General features: G+C 39.5%; 1 protein-coding gene and 1 long non-coding RNA gene across 2 annotated transcripts; one reads left to right on the top strand and one right to left on the bottom strand.

Moving 5' to 3' along the window:
• Window positions 1–5414: 5414 nt before the first annotated feature.
• LOC108961551 (uncharacterized) lies at window positions 5415–22791 on the top strand. Its single transcript, XR_001989886.3, has 4 exons — window positions 5415–5507; window positions 9231–9444; window positions 16276–16317; window positions 17808–22791. It is a non-coding gene; the product is annotated as an uncharacterized LOC108961551 (long non-coding RNA).
• On the bottom strand, window positions 21798–25390 carry SNAI2 (snail family transcriptional repressor 2). The gene is made up of 3 exons (XM_009102899.4): window positions 25144–25390; window positions 24043–24588; window positions 21798–23084 (listed from the first exon to the last, which is right to left on the bottom strand). Exons 1-3 carry the CDS (start codon window positions 25220–25222, stop codon window positions 22903–22905), a joined length of 807 nt encoding a protein of 268 aa, XP_009101147.1. The 5' UTR covers window positions 25223–25390; the 3' UTR covers window positions 21798–22902.
• Window positions 25391–26072: the final 682 nt, after the last annotated feature.

The raw sequence follows: 26072 nt of genomic DNA on the forward strand, positions 1-26072 counted from the left end.
TGCAAAGCCCTGTGGTAAATGAAACTCTCTTACAGTATCACTAGTTTTACATTGGAGCATTTATAAATCAAAGATAAAACACTGGGGGAAATAAAAAAACCAAAAAAACCAAACAGAAACCAACAACAAACCAACCAAACTCTCCTACTCCCTCCAAAATAAAAAGATCTACCCCCAAAAGCCCAACAAACCCCCAAATATATGAGTAATAAAGATCCTGCAAGAAAAATTGCATAGCTTCAAGATGGAACTAAAACTGACCTTCATCACGATGGCATAACACTTGTGCCTATCACCTTGTGTGACTTCAAAACTGCCCAGAGTGGAAGATGTAAAACAGCCTCCCCTGCATATCTCCCCAGAGTGCACTGCAGCTGAACTAAGTAATGTCTCAACTATTTTCTGAACCTACCCAAGATAGGAGTTGAAATCCATCCAGGTCCAAAAGGCTGCAACCACTTCAATCAAGGTTTTTGTGTTCCCCTGGCAGCACCTTTCCCATGGACTCAGAGCAGTTCTGGACACGAGTGCTGCAAAGGAGACAAAGGCCATGGGAAGGTCTGTAAACTCTTAACTTACCTACATCTTCTATTTTTAACATGCTGAACAAACAGTTTGAATTACCTTCAGGCCTTATTCTAGCTATAAATCTGCATTGCTGCCCAATGCTGCAGCCAGGGCTTGGGGACTGGATTTCAGAGGTTTCTTAGTATTTTGGGGGCAATATCCTGGAATGACCTTCCAAAAGGTAGTGAACAGAAAAGACTACAACCTTGCTAAAAGAAGAGTTTTTCATGTTTAGAGAAAAGACAATTCAGGATTTAAAAGTGGAAGTTTGTAAGTGGTATTCCCAAGGGGATGTGTGATTTCTGTTTGTTGTATGATTGTTTTATACCATATTTACATTGGCTGGGAAGGAATTCCCATTTCCTTTTCTCCCTTGATGTATATCTTGGCCTCTACATTGTTTATTTATTTTCATTCCTTTGAAGCATTTAGTCACTGGCCATGGCTAGAGACTGGTGAATGGATGCACTAATAGCAGGTTCCAGGTGCTTGCATGGCTTGTGGTCCTCACACAGCATTAAACCCACGTGCCATTTTGGCATCAAAATCCATTTCCCTCTTTCCTGAGGTTGCACTGGCAGAGATTTTTCAATATTTATATTTTGCTTCCCTGTGCAGTGTATTTAACCCCACAAATCACCTGTTGTGACAAAGACTGTGGATGATGGCAACACCTTTAGCTGACCTCTTCATTTTCTTGTCACATTAATCATCATGACTCTTAGCCTTTTTCTGTTGGCCCTAAGTTTGCTGCAGAATTATAAGGACTATTCAGAGTGGATCAAAATACAGAATGGCCTTTTGTTTGCCTACAGCTTCTGAAAACACATTGTTTTGACACCACAAAATCTTTACAAGAAACACAACATTACATCTAGAATCTGATTCATGGTATCCTCATAGAAAGTATAAAACTGTTCTACTTTTAATAAAGGTGACTTAACTGAGTTTGAAATGCAAAAAAATCTCTGAGACTTTGGACTAGTCAAGTAAGGAAGAATTGATATATTTGTTATTACTACTGCTTTGGCTGTCCTACAGAAATGTAACAAACACCACTGACCTTAACAAAGACAGCAGGACTTCAGTATGACATACAGAAAATGATGAAAAACAGAAAATATTTTGTCACGTTTTGCAAGGTAAAATGTGATTAAAATCCTGTCCCTGCCGTACGATATTAACTGTGGGCTCCTAATGTGCTCTAGCTGGAGCTGCAACAAACTCTGCTCATCTTTGTGACTGGAAGCTGCTGACAGTCCTCTTTAGAAACTGTAGAGTACACATAATTGTCTCACAGAAGGGGATGCATAGGCTCAGAAAGCTTACATTTACATTTGCCAAATTCACAAAGACTCCTGTAGCAAGGCCTCAGAAAGGTTCTCAAAGCTTCCAGATGCTATTTGACTACTGAAGACACAAAGCTACACTTCCTATGATTTAAGCAAATAACTACATCGAGGATATGTTTATCAGCAAGAATTAGTCAAGGTTTTTGTGAGTTTATGTCTCAGTAGATGCTAACTGATGTTTAGAGACTTACTATTTAGAGACTTACTAATTTGCCATTAGGATTTTACTAAAAAATACAGCAAAGACTATAAAAAGCATGTGCAAAGAGGCATAAGTATGCACACTACAGTAAAAATTTCATGTTACAAGACAGAAGTGGGCAGTTTTAATTTATGATAACTGAAGGAATCTGAGATTACTACTGACAGGATTTCCTTCTTTCATAAGATCACAGTAGTATAAATAGAGGTGACATATTGCTTCACTGAGAACTATAAAGTGCAGGTCTGTCTTATTCAGTGGTTTGCAGATGGGAAAATGTAGGAGTTGAGGCGAGGAGCTGCAGACAAATCTTAATGTCTGCACAAGGTTCCAGGCCTTAAGGTTTCGGAAGTCTATTTTTAAACTTGGTTTCTTTGAAAAACCGAGACCTGCGACTAATGCTTGTCGCTATGGTACAATGATCTATCTTCTTGCCAGAGTATTTGGGGATTACATTTCACAGAGAAGCTGAGCTATCTGCCAGAGATTGCTCTTCAAGTTTGTATCTGTTTTCTCTCTTTCCTAGTAAAGTCTATAGCCTTCCATGGTTCCTAGGGCATTAAAACAGACTGTGCAAATGTCTCCTTTTTCAGATTTCAACATATCTGTCTCTGCCCAAGCTGACTGCTCTGTCAGACTGCTCAGGGAGCTTGGTGTGCCAAGAGCCAGCATCCTTCTGATGCTGGTGTTCAAGCAGCTCCTTGCTGGGCAGCTTGCTCAAGCCTGCCCAAATGGTCTGGGTATTAGCAAAGATCGCTGGAAGACTGAGGTAATGCAACCAACTTCAAGAGAAAACTACAGGGAAAAAAAGGAAAAATGCCCCCTGTTCAAGGATACTTGACCAGATACCATTCCACAAACAATACCAAAAACTCTGAGCAAAGGAAATGAATCTTCACTGCCCTGATTTAATGATAAACTTCCAATTTCCCCTAGTTCTAGATAGGTCAGAGCTAGTAGTGCATTAGTATTCAATATGTTCTCATACGCAATTTTATGCTATGCAATCAGAAGATTGTGTGGCTTCTGAGACAGGTGACAGCCCTCCAAACCCTCTGGAATAGACAGCCAAAGAGCTCTGTGAATGACAAAAGACCTCTGTAGGTAGCATTTGATCCACATTTTGTGTGTGTGATATGGCAAATGCATGAGCTGCCTACTGGCTATGAAAATACTTGGAAAATTTTTCACATATGGGGGCTTAAGCATATGATTGCACCATAGCATGATAAGTTACACATGTCTGGGCACTGAACAATTTTGATTGTGATACTCAGGTGCATATTAGCTCTGAGGTCTCAAATCCTTTCCATGAGGTGATGCATTCCTCCAATCCCAAAGAGCTCTCAACTGTGAATCAAATACCTCACAGTGATGAGGACTATTTTTCCATGGGTTTATTTATAGAAAGGAATTATTGTATCACATGTTTTATCAATCTGTTATACAGTCTGACTGAGAATGATGCTTCATGTATAAGACAAGTAGATCCATCAGTTGATGCTTGTTATTCCCTTACAGAAGAGATGTAGACAAATGTGCTTCATAACTGTGACTACAAACCACTTGAAAGGAGGATTTGAAACAGCCTAGAGGAGTAATGTAACAGAATATAAATGAGAGAAGAGGACTGGTGAAAAGCACAATCAATATGTCCTTCCCATCTTGGCAGTTTTATGGTCCCAAATACAAGTCTCTCTGTTTTTATTCACTTACTTGCTTGACACACAAAGGTTTGCAGCAGTAAAAGTAGAGCTAGGGAGAAAGAAAGTGTATGTAGATAAGGAGAGGACTTCTGTATGATAGAAGCATTGCAAACTTGATCTACTTCTTATCTGCTGGGAAATAAAATGAACAGGAGGATGTATGCTAAATTTGAAACAGGGTTCAGATTCCTTCCAATTTAAAAGAACTTTCCATATTAAATGATCTGTTCAGACTTGGAGATTACTTTGGATGGAAAGAACTAGATGAGCAGTCTTGCTATTTTTTAAAGTACTGCATTGGTTTCAAAACTCGGAAAGAAAACTGAAACTGTGTGTAAAATACCCCTCCAAATACCTTAAGAAGCTAAGTTAGTGGTATAAAGTGATCAAAAATAGCAATTAAAAAAACTACATGGAAGAGAAAGTATTAGCATTTCTTGGTTTTTCAAGACAATGTGCTTTTAACAATGTGCTTAATAGTCTGCCTACTTTTAGGCACATAATTTAAGTAAATTGGGTCTAAATGAAATAGCTGGCAACAAACAGCAAACTGTGTTTTCAGAAATACATCAACAGTTTTTTGAGATGGTTATTGTTAGTCACGGCAGAGTAGCTCACTGTACTCCTTAGTCTCCTCAGTTTAATCTGTATCATGATTTGATTCTGCAAAAGTCATTGGGCTCCTCTACCTGCTTGCCTAAAGAAGCAGTTCACATATATCTTCATGCTCCAAGTTTTGCTCTTGTTCAATGGAAGGCTGAAAACTCGAAATAACCACAATTTCACACAGTGTTAGTACAAAACTTTATGGTACTGGGACTAAATCTGCACTTCTGCAGTCAATTGTGGCCACATTAGGGCCATTATCAGCTCAGGCAGTTACTGAAAACACTAAAATAAAGTTTCACACTACTTGCTCTGCTGATGTGTTTACCAGGCCGTATTATCTCCTCCAAATGAATCCAGATATTGGGGATGCTGTTACACGGTCATAAAGAAGGGAAACCAAGAGAACAAGAACTACCTCCTTCCCCACTATCCCTCCCTCCCCCTAACTCTCCCCCTCTGATCTTTAGTGAGCTTCTTTTAGACAGGGGTGTAAAACCAAATTTAGTTCTCGGTTACGCTGGTATGTATCTGATTAAACCCACTGCCATCATGAGAGATATTTTGGTTTTGCACTGTTATAGGAGATAGAAAGTTTTGGCAACAACCTTTATGTAGCGCAGTGTAAACAGCTTGCTTTCATGCAAACAAATTACAAAATTGTGTATAGAGTAAGAGAATCCCTGCTTTTAAGCTGTCGTTCTCAGGAAGAGGAATTAAGTCATCCAGATTGGATGTGTGTAACCCTCTTGAATTCTTCAAATTTACAACTTTTTATAGCTATGTAAACTTGACTTGCCTTGTAGAGATGCTGTCCTCTAATTGTTTGCTTTTTGAGGATATAATTTTAAAAGATCATACCGTATCTAGTCATCTACACCATCTGATGCAATTTAAGGAAAAGAAAAAAGACCATTAAATATAGTTAACACAGCTTGGCTCTGTCTTCTTGTTACTCCCCTACAGGCAATGGAAAAGGAGCCCAGAAAACAATTTGTTTATTATAAGCAGGTCAGTCCTCGGGGGGATGCATGGAATCACGCAGTGGGAGAGGACAATCATGGCACTGAAATGGTGGGTAATTTTATTTGTTCCACTTGATGGTCACAGTGGCATCATGCTGGCCAATTACTCTTGAGTCAGCAGGTTTCAGAGGTTAAGACCCCCTTGTGGGTTGCAGCACTGCAGGCAAAGTATTCAGGCCAGATTGAAACCGTTTCAACAGCAGAGACGCCAGCCGCCTTCTCCCTTGGAGCTCTCCTTTTTCAACTGTGTACGAGACATACATGTGATAAAATAGGCATGTCTCTAGCATCGAGACAGCTTAATTATTGAGAGTGGAAAAAATGCCAACTTCAGATAAAGAAAGGAAGAAAATCAGCCAGAGAAACAGGCTATGCTGAGGAGGCATGAAGCGAACAAATATTGCAAACTTTGACACCAGGTTCCAAAGGAAAGATCATGTCTGGGAATAATCCTTATGCCAATAGACTACTAGTGTTTCAAGGCTGCTGAACCTTTAACAATTTCATCACATTTTTCTCCAGTGGAAATGTTTCAAGCCACTTCTTCAGTGATCTGTAATTCTAAGGGGAAAAACAGCAGCAAAGCATTTGCTTTACCAGTAGAACCTGCCACAAGTGATTGGGCAGAGGCGGATATGAAAACCAAGAGAGCAGAAATAATGTGTGTGAGGGGATTGGGCAGGAGAGTTGTCCAGGACAGGCTGAAATTGTTCTATTAGGCTTAGATGAAATTCATTAAGTGACTCACATTTCATTTGGATTGGGGTATGGGAAGCAAGGAAGTGGCATTTTATCCTCTTAATGATAATGCTACTGTGATGATCTCAGAAACAGGGGAGGCTTCTCAGGCTTAAGCTCTGTTGTGTATGTGACATTTCAGGCTTAAAACATCTCAAGTGTATATTTCCTGTCAGAAATATTATGCTGTGAGAGCTATTCAGTTTCTGAAGGATTCACTGGAGAGTTAAGACCCATGCTTTAATGGTTTTTTGGCTAACATCATGCCAGTTTGCAGTTTCTGGAAAACATCTCAAGAATCTCAGAACCAAGACATAGATGTATTATTATGATTAATAGTGGTGCTAATTTATCCAGAGACTACTCTTGAGAGACAGAAATGATCAGTGGGACTCTGATGTCTTGTTCCACAGAACTGGATCGATGATTTTTTAACCTTAATATAAATGTCAGGCTATTTGAATTTGCAGAAAAATTGGCATGTAATGGAATGAGACCAAATGTGTATAATCAGGGTTTTATTTTTAAGCATTTTATTATTAGGAGTAATTTTTCCTTCTTCAGCAATAGGAGGTTATGAGAAAACTTTGATTATGACAAATCCTGCAACAATTTTTTTCAGATCAAGATGCATTTTGATCTGTAAAATGCTGGTGCATTGCTTTTTTTTGGAAGTGTTTTCCCAGTGAAAGGAGGAATCCAAATCAGGAAGTTTTTCTAATCCTCTTTACTCCTCTAGCCCCACTTGATCCGACACAAACACTGGAAAAGTCTCACAATGGAAAGTCCTCACACTATGGCTGTAGAAAGCCATGTGTCTGGGCATCAAGAGTGAAGGAAAGCCCAGCTCAAACTCTTGTAAATCAGGTACCTTTTACACTGCAGTGATTTCAACAGTGGCAGAAAGTTAAACACAGACTTGCTTAAGCTGCTTTCTAAGCTCTAGTGGCTCTGAGTTCTCAGTCATTGTTACAGATGTCTAATGAACAAAGGGCATGTGAGACTTCATTAAAAAAAAATAAGATAATAACTTTAACATCTTAATAATGATCTATTTAGCAGCCCGGGAATCTTTCTATTTGAAAGTTCAGAATGTGAAACAGAACCTTTTCAGAATGTGAAAAAGACCAGAACCAGTCTTCTCCAGTTGTGTTTAGCTGCTTGAGCTACACATTCACTTCTCCTGCCTAAACAGTTGTCAATTAACCCCTGCATGACACATGCAGAGGCAGAGTCTGTACAGTTCAGAGGTAGTCCTACTCTGAGCTGCATCTAAAACACTACTCCATCTTCCAGATTTTGCTCCTGCCTATTTTACAACTTTGGATTCCAAACCAGGGAAGATGTTAGACATAGAACAAATTGGCCTGAAGAAAGAGCTCTGGGAGGAGGGAAACTAGAGGAAATATATAGTTTCTCTTTTCACTGCCATTAATAAAATACCAAATAGGATATATACTTTTTATTCTTTACACTAGTGGAACAAGTGGTATTCCTAAGAACAGTGTAATTTCTTTGGTTTAATTGAATACACTGCTTTACTAAATGTGTATGGTTAGAATATCATGTTTTAGAGGTGATTGTCAGTGAGGGTACAGAGCTTGTGCTTTGTATGCCCTGGAAAAAAATAAGGTATAATTAATTGTAATTACTCAGGTGCATTTTAATGGCTAATATTTTCCACTTTGGTTGAGGAAGTTCTCTTTGTGAGAGAAAAGACCTGAAGGAATAACTGATACACACAGCAAATTTGTAAATCAATAAAAGAAGTAACGGGGATGTCTTGCTGTTCTACTGAAACAGGCTTAAATAGATTGCGTACCAAATTAAAATAAAAGATGAATAGTGAATTTGCCTAATTTATCCAAATCAGGATAAGAAGCTTAAACAATCTCCTTTAATGGTTTTTACCATAAATAAATCATAATCAGAAATAAGACATGAGAATATATTTTTAATGATAGGAACCTGTATTTCAACATCCAGCTTGCTGTCTATTTCCAATGCATATTTAGTAATCTTGCCTAATACTATGATTTTTTTCTGGGACCTGGAAGATGGGATAATAACAAATATGTCAATGAGCCATAGAAAGAAAAAAATGCAGTAGTTTGTGGGATTTCCAGTCTTCTCATACACTTCTGAAAGATTCTGTAAGATTTCATCATTTACTTCACAAAATAAAATAGCATCTGTTGTAATTAAATACATCAAGAACCTTTCAGGCAACCATGAAATAGATGTCTGTACAAAAGTAATCTTTTTAAAATAATATACTGTACAAATTATTGGGGTAAAATATGTCACACAGAAAAGATATTTCAGCCCTTAGGTGTAATCATGAATATGCAGAAACAACCTCAGATATGGAGAGTCTCAGCAATTGGTTGTAAACATGTGTCCTTGTGTATGGATTTTCATGTATGCACAAGTATAGATTGATAAAGATCTACTGAACTAAATGCTTCAGGGGAAAACAATTCAGGACTTCGAAATAAATTTCACTTGGAAGACTTATTTCTGGGACTTTTTGAAGTCAGGTTGATAACATATGGAATATGCCATCTCCTACATATCTCAGACAAATCTGCACCTAGTCCTCTCTGTAAATGTCACTTATTAGGGACTTCACCACTATGACAATAAAAAGAATAAGAAATCTTGCCTTGCAAATTAAAACCCCGGTGAATAGCTGGCAAAGGAGAAAATACATGATTAGTCATTGCTGAAATGCCTCTTCATGTGAGGGGAAAGCACATGATTTCACATCCAGTCACACTGCTGCCACACACACCCATCAATTCTGTTGTACCTCAATAGAGTGAAAACAAGGCTAGAATTTAGAAGGGTTCAGTAACTTGAATTAAGACCATAACTGAATTTGAAGTTCCATGGCTGGAACAAAAAGTACATTTCATAAATCTGATCCAAAGGAATTTGATTTTTCTCTAGGGCTTGTTTTTTGTTCACATGAAAGTATAATGGCCACCCTCCCACAACTTTCCTTTTTATTACCTTTTTTTTTTAACCATAGAAATGCAGACTTCTTGGTGTTGGAAGGCCTATCTGGAGATTGTTTCATTGAGGCCCCCTGTTCAAGCATGGTCAGCTAGAGAAGGTTTCCCAGGACTCTATCCAGCCAGGTTTTTAATTTCTCCGAGGATGAACACTCCACAGCCTCTCTGAGCAACCTGTTCCAGTGCCAGAGTTGGATTCAAATTATATCTTTACAGCTGCCTGAAATAAAGGTAAGGAGGTATAAGACAATATTTACAGGGGTCTAGAAAGAAGTCATCCTCTTGCTCCGATTCATCTCCTGCTGTGAGCATTTGAATCTGGTTAGTCCTGGGAACTTCCTGGATTAGACATCACCCATCTGGCCAAATCTGAATCCATTTTTCCCCTTCAAGTGGTCCAACCACTTCTGCAAGTTATCCAGGTGCAAAAAGGAAAAAAAAAGGAGGTTGGAGTCTGACTCATATGCATCAAACCAGGCACAGTCCAGTGAGATGGATTTAAACCTGTATTATGCCTGATAGGACGGTTTAAATTTGAATTTACAGATTGACCTCCTTGATGGCACCTCCAAATTTGCTATTCAAGCTGGCATGCACAAGGCTAGGTTTTAAGTAGACCAGCATTTAAGTGTGGTTTTCTTCCTGAAAGCTTCTGAAACCCTTTTAAAAATAGCAGTGGAAAGGTGGAAAGGTTTTGCTGTTAAGTCACTGCCTGCAATTCTCTTCAGGTCTGCTCTCCAGTGAGTTTTCCACATAAAATTTGCAGAATGACAGCTACCTGTGGAATGGAGCAGCCTGAAGGACAAGCCACAGGGACAGATGCAGATCTCCTACTGTCCTTTCTCTGAAACACATGTAACATGTTGCAAACCACACTGTTTCACACTGCCTTTGGAAAATGCTTTCTTGACAGAAATGCTTTTGACCTTTGGCCCATAGAAAGTAGATATAAAATAAAATTTGGGATACAATGGCTCCAACTACACTCTGAAGCAAATTCCCACATTACAGTGATTGTTGTCCCCGGCTGTAGGAGAGGAAACCTACTGAAATGCACCTTGTTTTATATGCCCAAGATTTCCTCTGTAGCAAGGTGAGATGGCTCACTAATGTTTTGCCCTGACGCAGAGTGTAACCAGATGTGCACCTAGAGACTGGGACACTGGGGTACACAAGGAATGCATCCACCCTGTCCTGTGGTTGGAGCCTTGAGAATTGGCTTTCCTGTTAGCCATTACCCCCTGACCTTTCCAGCATTTGTCTGGCATGTTCTGCAGGCACTGCTTAGTGGGGAGCCAGAAAAGAGAAGACTGTGGCTATTCACTGGAACCTGGTGCTTTGAAAACTCCAGCATAAAACTAGCTCTGCACTTGGCAGCTGAATACTGATTGTGTGCCTTATGGGGTGAGAGGTTATAATTCACAGCTCCTGGGCTGAGGTGTGGATGAAGGAGGATTGAATTTGTGATGATTATCCCTTGTGTGTCGCAGAAGAGTCTCATCTCACAGTTATCTCCCTTAAAAGGTGGACTGCAGAGCTGCATGGCTCACATTCCCCTTTTTCAGAGCATCTGTATAGAGGTAGGATTTTCATATTGGTCTTGATTTTCCAGAGGGTTTCAGAGTGTTTAGAAAATGTAAAACTTCATTGTTTCATGTGAATTCTTGCTTCAGTGCAGATTGGGAATAGGTCTGATGTGATGCTGTGAGTGTTCTGCACAGCTGTACTGCTCACACCTGGTAAGACCAGTGTTTCCTGAATGCATCAGATTTCCTGAGCACACATGATATATTAATGTGCACAGGAAGATACCTGCCTCTTTACTTTGCTCTGCTGTGGCTTGCTGAACATACAGGAGAAATCCAACCCCAAAACCTCAGCTGTGTCCCAACTTAATTTCATCTAGAGAAAGAGGGTAATGCAGGTGCATGGTAAACCTACACAGGGACATTGTGGTCATGTGCTGCCATCAAAGAGTCAGGGAAAATTTGACTAAAACCAAAAACTACCTGTATTCCATAAGAATAAGGAAGATTTCTTGACTAATATGGCATCTATGTGCCGGCATACTGGCTCTGGAAGCCAGTCCACAGGCTGATTTATTGAGCCATGCATTTTATGTGGCTCAGAAGCAGGAACTGAATGAAAGGGGGAAGAGGAAACAACATTTTTTTTTTCAGTATTGAGAATCTCAGAACCCTTCCAAGGAAATGCTCTCCTTGAAAATTTTCTGGTTTTACAAATGTAATCCAGTAGGCTGCTGTCTGCCACACTAAGATAAAAGATCACATTAAATGGTGAAGGTCTTCACTATGGTGTTCTCCCATACTTTCATTCCTTGCTTTGGTCAGCCAGAGAACAGGTTCCTCTGCTAGTATTTGTTATGTCCTTGGGGACTCTCCCCATTGAAGCCTTTCTGAAGGAAGCAATGCCAATATTTCTCTTTGAGAATTTTCTGCCATTGCAGTCTATTTTTCAGCTGCTTGAAGGTGACTACAAGTCTACTGGTTACACTTGATTGCTGTCAAAAGTCTTTTTTATTCTGGGTAACTATGGGAACAAGAGACGCTTTGCAGGGTTTTTTTTAAATGAAAAGGTAAGATTTTCTGAATTGAGAGAATGGAAATGTGCCTCATATTAATAATACTGCTCAAAAAATAAAGTGTCATTTACACTGTCATTTTAGTGACAGTGTATCTCTGCTTATGTATAGAAAATGCTTCCATGTATATGTCTGTACATATGTATATGTGTATGCATGCATACACATATATGTCTAAAAGGTTTTGTTTAACTTGAAAGAAGTGGGAAATGTAACATATCTGGAAAAGATTAAAACAGATGAGTCTAAGTGGACAAGAAAACATATTGCACTGATAAGGATTTTTTGTTTTTAATTCAATCCTACCATAAAGTAATTTATTACCCATCACTTGTTTTTCTAGAAAGGCCAGTGCAGCGCCATTTGCTGTCTGATTGACAATGTAACTCTCTTTTTACAACTTGTAATTTAAAACAGGAAGGATGCCATTCACATCAGTTAAGAAGTCTACATTTTAGATTACCTTGAAAGGTTCATCTTTGGCATAATTTACTGGGAGGTTCAAAAAGCTAAAACCAAAATGCAGCATTCCTAGCTCAGCATAGTCCATGCATATGTAGTGACATGCAAAATCTAAATCAGGAGTAATTAAAGAAATGCATTTCACTTCAACTCTACATTTCCAAAAACTTACCAATTTTCCCTTCAAAGAGCAGAAGAATTGTCATTTTAGATTCCTCAACAGCAACTGCAGCAGTTCAGACTCTGCAAGCCTGGCTTGTCACTTGATCATACATCAAAATCTGCAGCTAATCAGTACTGGTCCAACCAGGAAAGGTCACAGCAATCCTGCTGAACTATTACCAAGGTGTTACAAGACATGGACATTATTCATCCTCGCTAAAAACAGGCAAGGAATAAATAAAATAAAAGCAAAGGATTAACTTGTGTATATTTGCTGTAATATTTACCATGGGTGGATCTGTTTCCAGCCCTTCTTCTGCCATTAAATGAACATTTTCTGACCCTAATTCATATCACAAGCCACATCAAATTCTTACCACTTAAGCATTAATGTCTGGGCTGTACTTTAGGCCAAATCCTGGGAGCAAGGTGTGTAAGCTGTCCTGTCCATAGGTTCAGATCAGATCTGTGTCAGGAACTTTTTCCAAGACTGTTGCACTGATGTTTCCATGCTTTCTTCTCTCTCTTTTTCCTTTTTTTCTCCAACACTTCTGTACTGACAAAAGCTGAAGTCCAGTGATGTGACATTAGCTTGCAAATTGCTCTTGTGTTTGGGACACCAGGAGAAGCACTGCTGAGCACTTTGTCATTGTGAGCTGTGTATATGCTGGTGGAGTTTGCTGCACAGTTACATCAGCAAAATCTCCTGGAGGGAAGGATTGTTTTTGGATACTTCACTGAAATACTGGCCTGCTTTTTTTTCCCAGCTGCACCAGATCAGACTGTGATGGGTCCTGGCAATGTGTTAGGCACCACTACCAGAGATTTAAAGAGCATGAGAATAAGGCTAGAGGACAACTCATTCATAAGAGTGGATCTGTTTCAAGGGAGGAGAGAGTCCTGCTCCAAGAGAGTTTGCCTTGGTCATAGCCTGTCAGTGAAGGAGCAATACAAATGCATGGTTTGACTTTACATGGCACCCTTTCAAAATATGCCTTCCTTCTTTCAAAATGAGGGACTGTGTGGATACTGTACTACAGCACTCATCTGTGTAGGTAATATACACTGCAATTTTAGTTATGGGCTCCTTAAAAAAGTGCAATGCCAGATTCTAAGAGCTTTCTCTGACAAAAAATCTCCTATGTTTAGGAAGAAAGCAAAGTGAGTAAGAGAAGATTATCTGGACTGGAAGTCCTTAAAACTGTTTCCTGTTTAAAGGGGGAACAAAAATGACTCATATGATGGCAACATATTTGTGTTTTTACAAATGCTGCAGAACATATTCTTCCTCTCCATTAGTGACCTAAGAAGCAAGCAGGCATTTACTTTAAGAACTATAACACTCCTTCTCACAGTGTCAAAGCAGCAAGCATTGTACATGCAGCAGTTTCCTTCCTAAACATATCAGCTTAAAGTGCAAAGAGAAGAGCCATAATTTCAGGTTGTCTTCCAGAGATCTCTTGTGAAATTTTTACTTTTTATTTTAAACAGGGAGATAAAAACAAGGCGGAAAGGCATTTACCAAAGTGTTGTGATCTAACCCCAGGCAGCAACTAAGAACCACACCAACTGTTTTCTCATTTCCCTGCAAGCCTGGTGGGATGGGGAAGAGAATCAGAACAAGGTAGTACTCTTGGTGGGTCAAGAACAGTTTGATAATTCAAACAGAGTTTAAAACATGGTGAAAAGTAAAGACAGAAAGAGAGAGGAATAAAACCCAAGAGGAATAAGTGACACCTGATAAAATTTTTCACCACCTGCTGATCATGTCCAGCTACTTCCTGAGCTATGATTGGCACTTCCCAGCCAATGCCCCCATTTATATACTGGGCATGCTGTTCTCTGGTAAGGAATATTCCTTTGGCCAGTTCAGGTAAGTTGTCCTGGCTGTGCTCCCTCCTGTCTTTTTGTGCAGCTGCTTGTTGGCAGAGCATGGGAGGCTAAAAAATCCTTGATATAAAGTAAGCACTACTTAGCAAAAACAACAGTGCAATATCAACATTATTCTCATAAGAGATCCAAAACAGAGCACTTTAACAACTACTACAAAGGAAATTGATTATCTCCCAGCTGAAACCAGGACACAAAGATGAACATAAAAAGTTTCTCAAACATATAGTAACTCAGATTTAATATAATGTCTGCAAGTTATCTGAAAAATTAGGAGGAATTACACTTTCAAAAATCACTTGTACTTGGCCTAAATAATAAATCCATACTGTGCATTCTTTCTATTAGTATGCAACACAAAGATCAAGGAGAAAGATGTTTAAAAAGGCTGTAAACTTACCACAGAAGTTCAGAATTGTAACCTCATCACTGTTAGCACAGTGCCATAGAAACTGCAGCATTGCAGGAAAAGGCAAGAACGCATCACAGAAAATTCTGATTCTTCTTTAGCCTGGGCAACTTCCGAGAAAGATAAATGGGATTTACTAGAAGAGAGGATCCAGAGAACACTAAATAGGTCAGTTTTTAGAAAGAACAAGATACCTAGGCTTGCAGACTTCTGGCTATGCTCCCTTCTCAGCACTATATAGCAAAACAAACACATGTGATGCAGTATGTGGTGTTGCACTGCAGCAAGGGATTATTCCATTTCTGTCAGCAAATGTCCATGTAGATTCAAAACCTTTTAACAGGGGCAAATGCAAAGGTCAAGGTGGGAAAACCACTGTATGGGACAATCCCAGGATGCCTTGTGCATAGAATTGCTTCCATCAGAATGGCACACACAGATATAAATATTGTAGGAGCTTTCTATCATGATTGTTGAAATAACTCAGTTTCTTTCAGGGATCTTTACCATTTTGGTAAAAAGGAATTATACTCTTTTTTTTTTTTTAAACTGGAAAAGAATCATATATTTGAGACACCTGCTTTTAAAAGCTGAAAAAAAAATGGAATTTTTGTTTTTAGTTAAAAGTTTTAGGCTAACTTAAAAACTAATCAGCATTTTAGCAGGACTGTTTCATAAAATATTTCCACAACTTTAATTCTGCATATTTAATTTTACTTGCTTTTATATAGATACAAAATTACATACAATTAATCATGATTTTGATTGTTCCTGTTCTCAGTAATTTCCACATGTGCAATTAAAAAAAAAAAAAATCTACTACAGCCTTAGTTCTGACTATATTTTGTGGCAGTAAGAGCAATGATGAGACACACCTGTTTTGTCAGAGTCTTGAGCCAAAATTTCTTCTCAAAGCTGAGCCATGATGAATTTTTGAGTTTTTCCTGGTACAGAAGATTGACCTGTAACGTTATTTGTAATTGATATTTACTGCTTGTAAATATCTACTATCTGCCATGTCCTCCTATTAATTGAAGGCTGACATTTCAACAGCCCCTGGGACCTTTTTTGTCTTATCTTTGTCCCCAGAACCCCTGTTGTCCTGCCAGTGTGACAAGCTGGCGCATTTTTCTGTGGAACGACAAAACATTTGGGTTCAAACATTCAGGAGCAGCTCTCAGTCATCTGCTGTGACCACCAGACTACAGCCATGACTTCCAAATCTCTGAGAAAAGGTCCCTGGGAAATGAAATTATTGGCAATTGCAACTATTTTTTTTTCCTGCCAATAGTTGGAAAAGTGGGGACAGAGGAGTGGAGCAATTTCTTGAAACTATCTAGGACCAGAAAGACATTTTCCAAATAAAAAATTATTTTTCTGTCATTAAGTGAGAGCTGTCAAAAAATCCTGACAGTTTTTGAGTGTTGGCCTTGCCCAGTCAGAACTAGTTAGGATCTGGGCTGAGATGCCAAGCTGTTTTAAAAACACCACAAAATGTCCATCACGAGTCACAAGTTTCTTTTTCCAATTTCCTTAGGACATAGCAACCTGGCCTGGTTTCATGCATTACAGATGAATGGTGAGTACTTTGCTATAAATCTTGGTGAACTGTCTTGCAAAATATCTTTTTATAATGCTTAAAAATGTAAAAAATTATTGACTTAATGCCAAATACAATGAAGCTTTAACTGAGATGGGGGGATTTTTATTAGTCTTTTATGCATGCTATTATTACTTTGAGTTGCTGATTGTTTTTCATTCAATTTTTACTGAAGTTACTTAATAACTGTCACTTTTCATTCTTCTAACTCTTTATTCATTGTCAGCTGTGGATGATCTGCCAGCCCACATGAGAGGGCAGGTTACATTCAAAAGAATTTTCTTTAGTTTAGGGACATGTGCAAAATCTGAGCTAATTGCAGTGCAACTTTATACTTTAACTGCTTCTTATTAGCGACTTAGCAGATGTCTGATGGTACTCAGATGTTCAGAGCTTGTACTGGGAGCTCACTGGACTCAGTGAGATGTGGGCACTTCTCTGAGAGGGATCTGTGACTCCAAGCTCCTGCATTCCCAGGTCATGCCTTTGGAAAGGTGTGGAGAGGTGATGGTCAGGGACTGCTGCCATTTGATGGTCCAGCACGGAAGGAACATTTGTTGTTCATTCCCATGCCTAGGGCTGTGCAGAAGCCACAGCAATGCCCACATCTCCCATGGATTAAAAGATCCATGATCCCCTGACTCTGACTCCCTGTTTGACCCATCTGGGAAGGAGATGATTCCTACGCAAGGCAGAGAAAGCAGTAATGGAATGGGCTAAACAGGAGAGGTGAGGAGAATGCAGGGGCTTTGCTAAGTGAAGACTGGCTTTCTGTAGTCCCCTTTGGTTTGGCAAAAGGCTTTGTTTTATAGGATAAGTAAAATAAAGAGAAGCTTCTAGAAAACTATTCTGATCCAGAACATGTGGCATTCTCAGTCATTCCTATACCAAGTGGAGGGACAAATGGCTTGAGGAACACCCTCCTTTGACTTTGTCCTGCTAGACAGCACCCTTATGTTTGCATTTAAATCCACATTTTTGAGGGGTGCTCCAGCAACAAAATAAGGGACCTCTCCGAGGGATTTTCTGAAGTAGATTCCCCAGGCCAGGGCTGAAGTTAAAGGATTTGTGTGTTTGAATGTGCAGCTCTGTGTCTATTTGTGTGAAAAAAGGTGTGAATACCAGCATGTACCTCCATTGCTTTTCCAAGTTTACAGAGTGAAGGCTACTAAAAATATTGGAAACATGTGAATTTGAGCTGGTATTCATGTGATTCCTGTTTTCCATGTCTTCTTTTGAAAAAAAAAATTAAAAATTTGATTGTATAACTGAAAGATATAAAAGGTCTTTTATTCCTTCTTAGGAAGGGTTGTCTGTGACCTTTATCCTCGCAGCTACTTAGTGTATGCACTGGACAGTAGAAGAAAGGGGTACACAAACAAGAGATGAGAATATTCAATACCCAGGTAAAAGGGATAGAGATGACAGATGTAACAGAAGCCAACTGTTGCATAACTTTTGTCTTGCAGAGATGTGGGGAGAACAAAAGAAGGAGGACCATGAATGAACACTTATGCTTTTGTACCCAAAATGATGAACACATCAGAAGAAGAAAAAAAATGTTGCTTTGAATGGCCTTCTTGAAGTATTGGAAAGGAAAGTGAAGAGGAACAAGGTGACCAAACTGCCAAACATGTAAAACCAGCACCATTATGCACTCGCTAATTATTATTTTTGTTTGAATCTCTAGTGCAGTTTGGCTGAGGCACCCTTATGCTGCAATTCTTGCTGTCCCTGGAAAATACAGTCCCACCCTCTACAACCTTCAAGGTTCCTGAGGACTTTGTATGTGTTTAAAATGAATGAAAACTTTTGGGAAAAAGCAACAGAGAACGCAAGCATCGTTTTTGTTTCTTTTCTACTGCTTTGGCTGTTCCCACAAGTTTTATGCATCCTGTCAGCCTCCCATGAGAAACTGAATGGTATTTCCAGCTCCACTCAGCACTGGTGCAGCCCATCTGCAGCACTAGGTCCAGTTCTGGGTTCACCAGTACAAGGCTGACAGGAGAATACCAGAGTCCAGTGAAGGATGACAGAGGGAATTAAGAGATTGGAGCACCTCTCTCATTGGAGTCACTGAGACAGCTTGAAAAGAAAAAGCTCAAGTAAGATCTTATTAACGTGTATAAATTCCTCATGTGAGGGAGTGAAGAATACAGCCAGACTCTTAATGCTGCCCAGTGACAGGACAAGAGGCAGTGCACACCATCTGTAGTACAGAAAATTCCATTTAGATGAAAGAAAAACCCCTTTGGTACTGTAAGTGTGACTGAACACTGGCACAGGTTGCCTGGAGAGGTCATGGAGTCCCCATTCTTGGAGATATCAAAACCCCATCTGAACACAGTCCTGGGTAATCTGCTCTCCTGACCCTGCTTTGAACAGGGAGGGTGGGACTAGTCAATATGCAAAGGTGGTTTCCCACCTCAGTCATCCCATGATCCGTGATTCACTTGAAAAATCTGTCTTTATTTCTTGCAGTTATCATTTGCTACTACAATATATTCAGGTTGGAGTGCGCTTCTCACCTTCTACTGCTCATATTTCTGTGAATGAGGGTTATAATTCATATAATCAAACTTTTAGAAAACCTACTTTAAAGAGACAAACCCCAACACTTGGGACAGCTAGTAAAACTCATTATTTCCAACAATACTCATAACTGAAAACATCTTATTCGAAAATAAAAATAAGTTTTCAAATTAAATATTGATTTATTTTGTGACAGGAGAAATCTGCTGTAGCAAAAGACATCAGAATTAAATTACCAGGTTTCTCATTGTTTTCTTTTTAATTGAAATTATAGAATCTTTACACTGTTTCATTTTTATATGATTTTATGGGGCTTAGAGTAATAGGCCCTGAGTTTGCTTAATGACAACAGGAACTATAATAATCCAAATATTAGAGAGAAATACAGAAGAAAGATTTCATGGTGCCTTAATCTGAGAGGCACTTCTTTTAACCCTTTGGTGAGTGTATAACATGCTTTTCCTAACTCTGCATTACATGGTAAGATAATTGAAGTGCTTTGAGCCTAAAAGTGTACTTTGTTCTTCATTTCATGCACATCTCCCTTCATTCTGCAGCCTCTGAAGTGAAAAGCATGCCCAAACAGAAGCAAGGGAAGAAAGATGTGGACACCAGTTCACAATAATGTGAATTATTGCCTTCAGCCTTAAGAAATTAATGTATTTTAACTTCTAACTTCACAAGTGCTGAGGTGGTTTCAATTTCTCTGAACATTGAAAGAACATTGAAAGCAGGTTGATAGAACATCGTAAAGGAAAGACCTGGAGCACATATTGCTCAAAAAGTAAAAAGAAAGTGACAAATTTCAGAAAAGAGGAAGTCAAGATATTCTTAGTACAGGGACCATGTTTTCTGAAGAAAGATTTTAAAAATTTTAAAGATTATTTTGATATAGAATAAGAGAAGTGTAGTGAAAAATGTTGCAATGGCCAAAGAGATGCAATGGGCAGATTGACCTTGGAGGGAGCTTCTCCATTGTGTGTTGAGAAAGTCACAGGAGTCATCAACCAGAAGCTCAGAACAGAATTCAATTTACATTGATAAATAGCTTGTGCAGGTGCAGAAGGGCATTTCTAAGGTAATGAGGTAAAACTATTAATGGAATATGTTTTGGAGAAAGTCTTGACAGGGAATAGAAAGCAGTCACACAGGAAAAGCAGAGAAATTAACTGCTTGGGAAGCTTATGCTGCAACTGGACAGAGAGCTGGGATCTGTGATAGAGTGTTCTGTTTCAATTACAAAGATGAGCCAAAAGAGCTTCTAGCCTTTCCCATCTTTGTGTTTTATGAGTACAGGTGTTACAGGCATGCAAAGTAGCATATCTTAATTGTCATCTCCAAATCAGACCAGTTCCACTTGTGTTTGGTTTAGCATACTGTATTTTGATGAAGTTTTCATCTGATTTCCCTTGAGGACAGCAGTAGCATTTCCACTCACTCAAGAAGTCAAGCTCTTATACTGTTTAATTTACTATGGGCGTAGAGAATTTAAAGTGTGAATCAAAACAATGGAAACATCTTTGTGGCACAGCACAGGAGAGCAAACTTAGAACAGTACAAATAGCTGTTGACTGCCAGAGCTTTACTCATACTCCAGTCAACTTTGCTCTGGGAAGAAGGAGCTGCACAAAGAGCTGCTGGAGCCTACAAACTTCAAAGCCAATGACATGGAAGTGCAAATCAATAGAGAAACCACATGAAACTTTTCAAGGGTATTTGATGCCTTCATGTGTTCATTTTGAAATGTTACCTCACAAATTCCCACTAACCCTATCTTTCTTGAACTCACCAGCTATTTCCTGAAAAAAACCCCTTGCAGCTCCTAGGGAATAATTGTTTTAATGCTTGGAGAATATGAAAGCTTCACTTGAGCTTCATTTTTCAGTATCATGCTGTCTGTGGAGAAAAGGTGCAAAACTTCCCCCTATTGCCTGCATTATTCCAGTGCAGTCCTGCTCAATCCTTCCTCCAGAACTGGGCTGGAGGACACAGAAGGCATATATGATCTACTGCATTATTTTGCTGAAACATACATTTTTTAAAGAAATGTATTGCGTTTTCACATCAGTAACATTCTTGGTAAATTGTTGGAATTTTATTTTTGCTCTTGCTTGTTCTGGTTGGCACTCTAATGTAGACACAGGGGTTTTCAGACTGGGTGCCAGCTGGTGCTTGTCTGTTCTCCAGCTTTGTACTTTGCTAAAAGTTGAAAATGGTGTTGTTTCACACCAGTCAGTAATGATGAGATGTGATTTGTTGAAGCTGTAATACTTTCATGTAGCTCAGATCTTGGAGTACTAAATCCAGTCACCTGAAGGAAAAAGATTTCTACTTCTTATTACAGAATAATTTCTTTCCTGTGATATATTAGCTGATATACACTTGTGATGCATTCGCTTGACAGTTCTGAGATGTAATACATTTTAATAAAATATCTTTAATCATCTGGAAATTGCCAAATAAAGTATATTATGCTGTGACTTGACTCCCACTTTAATAGAGCATCATGCAAAGTGTGTTGAACTCCTGTAAGGCTCCACTGACCTTAATGAATTTTGGATCAGGCCTGTATTCCCTGATGTGAAAGTCTCAGGGAAAGTACTATAAGGCCTCTCTAATAGCACCCTTTCTTCTGTTAAAATGCAAGAAAAATGCATTGCTCTTAAATGTTTTTGATAAAATATATTTCACAATGTTGTCATAGTGTTGTAAGCAGGAGAAAAGCAAGTGTTTTAGAGCATTGATTAGAAAAATGCACTCTATGGTTTAAAATATTTTAAAATGCAATGTATATATTCCTTTTTAACTTGTGGAGTAAGTCTTCACCTCTGAAATTCACTTTAATCTTCAGTTGGTCATGTAGAGACTTTCACATTTTTTTGTGTTCCGAAGCGTGTACACAGTTTAATTAGAACAAACAACAGAAATCTTACTTAAAAATGTTTATTGTAAAAAAGTGGCTAGAAAACATCAATTTCACTTCACACTTTCTTCAAGTTATCTATAGATGCTGCTATGGGCAACAATTTGCTTTCATTCATAACACATTCAATCATATAAAAATAAAAATATTTACATTATGTCGACATATTTTACAAAATCATCAATAAAAAAGGCACTTGGAGGGGTAATGCTGAAAATATTGCATTTTCTTTGTGCATTTAAAAAAAATAATTGTAAAACTCCCGTGGATCCCCTCTCTTGCACTTATTCCCGTTTTTTAAAACAAAAATGAAGTTTAGAGAAACTATTCCATATTAAAGTATGGTCAAGCATGCACCAGGAATGTTTGAAGCTACAGTATTACCTTTTTTTATTTATTTTTTTTTTAAGGCACATGCATTAAATTTGTGGTTTTTAATTTTTTCGTACATTCTCTCTTATACTTTTTTCCCTCTTTTAGTTATGCAGTTATAAAGCATTTCAGGTCATTAATGAAGGCCTTGGCTCCTAATAAAATAAAAAAAAAAAACACAGCAATGAATAATATTAAACATTTACTAAGGTAAACTTGGAATACTTTTTAAGGCACCTGAGATAAATGGTGTCTAGCAAAATTCACTTGGGTAGTATTTTCGTTAAAATTTCCACTTAAAATACTGTTTCTTTGGTTGAAATGGCTTGGCAGGAATGTATTGTTAACTTTGAAGCCTTTTCTAAGCAAGAAAAGACGACCTACATTTGGCTTCATCTATAAAGAAAGCTGATAATGCTTCTTCCTTTAGATCTACTTGAAATGTCATGCATGGCGTCTTTCCCCCTATTTCAGAATTCACACTTAAGAATGCAAATGTATGGCAGAACAGAAACTACTTAAAGCTCATTTCTACTGACATTCTAAGTTTTTCCACTTGCTTATTTGTTTGCTTTTTTGGTGGTGTGTTGGTTTGTTGGTTTGGTTTCTTTGTTTTTTGGTTTCTTTTTTTATTTTTGGCTGGAAAGTAGACGAGAAAACGCCTTTGGATTTCCACTTATCATTTGGAACAGAAGTGGAGAAATGCATCAAGTCCAGGTAAACATTGACTGCATGACTCAGTGTGCTACACAGCAGCCAGATTCCTCATGTTTGTGCAGAAGAGACATTCTGGAGAAAGTTTTGGAGCAATTTTTGCACTGGTATTTCTTCACATCTGAGTGGGTCTGCAGATGAGCCCTCAGATTGGATCTGTCTGCAAAAGCCCTGTTGCAGTGAGGACAGGAAAATGGCTTCTCTCCTACAAAGGAAACATAAAGAGAAAATAGGATAAATCTTAAAAAAAAGAAAAAAAAGGTGCATGTTTGGGACAGGTAAAACCTGCTTTTAGCCTAAGAAAAAAAGAGCAAACAGAAATGACTTGTTATAAGAAAAAAAATGTCTGATAAAAAGTTAAATCAGGCCACAGATACAGCTGCTTTCAGCACTGCTGGCTCTTTTGCAGATCCCCAGTCTATTGAGAATATGTTGTAAAGTGCAGTCTCTGAAAACAGGCTGCTGACACTGTCTGCATCTACAGGTGCATGCAGTACCTTTAAACTGGGCTCAATCCAAAATTTTCAAATATTTTCATAGAATATTTTCTGCTTAGACTGTGTGAATTACTGGGGAGCAAGGGTTTTGTCTGAAAAGCAGCAAACAGCTCTACAGACATTACATCGTACCCAGTGTTATACTCAAAACCCATTTTTGCCTCAACAGGAAAAACCCAACCACGTTGCTGATGATGGGTTTCTAACTTGAGGTAGTGCATGCAAAACTTGCCAGCTCCTTAAGGAGTCAGAAAGCAGCCCCTCATGCATTGCCTGTTTTTTGCTGCCTCATTTCAGAGTCAGCTGGAGCCTTCTCAAAGTTAACAATTTCCAAAGCCTGAAAGTTAGCACAAAATCTTTACAGTAAATGCTGCAGCTAGTGGAAATTGTCTGAAACATCCTAAAATTAAGGAAGCAATGCTGATTTATGCCAGTATCTGGCCTGCAGTTATGGGACCATGCTAACCCCCCCACACTCCCACCTTCCCGCTCTCCCTGCAAGAGGGAGAATTTAGCCTTTTAATGATTCATTTGAAATTCTGTGGATGCATTTCAAAGGTTAGCTGAGAAACTATGCTGGTTTTTCCACCTGTGGAGAAAAATAGCAAAAAAAGGCATCCAGATGTTATAGCAACAAGAAGCTGCAATTGTAACTCTCGCTCTTACCAGTGTGAGTTCTAATGTGTCCTTGAAGTAGCCAGGGTCTAGAGAAAGCCTTGCCGCAGATCTTGCAGACACAAGGTAGCGTGTGGGTCCTGATGTGCATCTTAAGCGCTCCCAGGCTGACATACTCCTTGTCACAGTACTTGCAGCTGAAGGATTTCCTAGACTGGGCATCACAGTGCAGCTGCTTGTGTTTGGCCAACCCAGAGAAAGTCGAATAGGTCTTGTTGCACAAACTGCACTGGAACTTTTCGGCTTCGATTGCATGAGGGTCTGAAAGCTTTGACTGGATTCTCTCTTCTTCATCGCTAATGGGGCTTTCTGAGCCGCTGTGATCTTTGGAGGAGGTGTCAGAAGGTGGAGGTGGGCTGACTCTTCCCAGAGATGAGGGGTATCCAGAGAGTGGAGAGAGGTCGCTGGGTAATGGAGACGGTAGCAGCCCGGTTGTAGTCCACACAGTAATGGGATTGTAAGCTACTGAGCTCAGGATCTCTGGCTGTGGTATGATAGGGACTGGATAGCTTTCGTACAGGTATGGGGATATGATCACTGGAGAGAGAAGAACATTTTAAGGTAAGAGAACCAAAGCGTATTTCAAAAAGCAGCAAAATTAACACTTTGAGGATTAAAAGCTGCTCAAATGAAACACTCAGTAGGATAATCTGAATATAAGAGGGATTCAGGAAATACTGTTTCATACATATATTCTGACGGGTAGGGACAGTGCCCTTGAACAGGCAAGTTGCAGCTGGAGAGTCTGTTCAAGGCGGCATGCTGCTTCTAAATCTGTGCAGCCTGACACAATGAAGCGGTGAAACTTCCTGAAGGATTTGAATAAAAGTTTCTATTCCACCACCAACAGATAGAGAACGGGAAAACTCCGAATGCTTTCTGAGTAACTTGAGTTCAAGTGGACGAGCAAACTTTCATGATTCATTCTGGTCAGCACTGACATATTTCTCAAAACTCCCTTCTTGTAAGCAGGAGAAAATAGAGCAAGCAGAGAACCAACCCGTCCCCTCCAGCCTGCAGAGCAATCCCACCCCTCCTCAATCCCGCCACGCAACGACCGCAGCCTCAGAAGCGACGATTTCGTTTTGTTACCTGTGTGAGTGTCCAGCTCGCTGTAATTCGGCTTCTTGGATGAATTGAAATGCTTCTTGACCAGGAAGGAGCGTGGCATTTTGGATGCAGGCGTTGTGCTTCTCGCAGACTCTGTGTCCTTGCGGGGGCTGTGGCGGTCCCGGGCGGCGCAGCGCAGGCACACGCGGTGTCACTGCGGGCGCATCGGTCCCGCTCCTGGTCCCTACGGCGCTGCCGGCCCCGCGCAGCCCATCCACTCCCGCTTGTGCAGTGGCAGTGCCGAGGAGCCTTGAAAAGTGCTGTAAATACCCACGAGTCAGGTGCAGGGGGGAAGGGTTTTCCGCTCCTCCAATCGCTTCGGGATGTTCTCAAGCACTTTTCCAAAGAGGCTGTTTTTCTGGGAGGGCTCTGAGGCTGCTGGCTCGGGGATCCAATCCCACTCGGAGGGCTTGGTTCAGGTTTCAGCTCCTCCCGCTGGAGACAGCTGTGAACGGGGGAGAGAGCTCTAGCACAACGCGTTTCCCTGCTCCGAAGTGGGGGGATGTGGCTCTGTAGAACTGCAGTCTACAAAAACGTATTGCTCAAAATTATTGAAAATAAAGGTCAGTTTACTGATTCAGCTGAAATATATGTTTTGTTTTCCTTTCTGACAGTGACCTGGATAATTCATAGGCAATGAAACTTCTTTTTTTTCTTCCTCCCACCCTCTTTTGCCCCTTCCCCCCCTTTCCCCTCTCTTTTCTTTTTCCTCTCCCCCTTTTTCTTCCCCCATTTTTCTTCTTTTTTATTCTTCTTTCTCTTTTTGTTTTTCTTTTAAACAATCTGGTTTCCAGATATTTGATAAGAGAATTACAGTGGGACAAACTGCTCACTAAGAGCAGAAGGGGTAAACACACACACACACACACACACGCACACACACACACACACGCACACACACAGACATGACA

This window comes from Serinus canaria, chromosome 2, assembly GCF_022539315.1.
Source record: "Serinus canaria isolate serCan28SL12 chromosome 2, serCan2020, whole genome shotgun sequence".
Lineage (NCBI taxonomy): Eukaryota > Metazoa > Chordata > Aves > Passeriformes > Fringillidae > Serinus > Serinus canaria.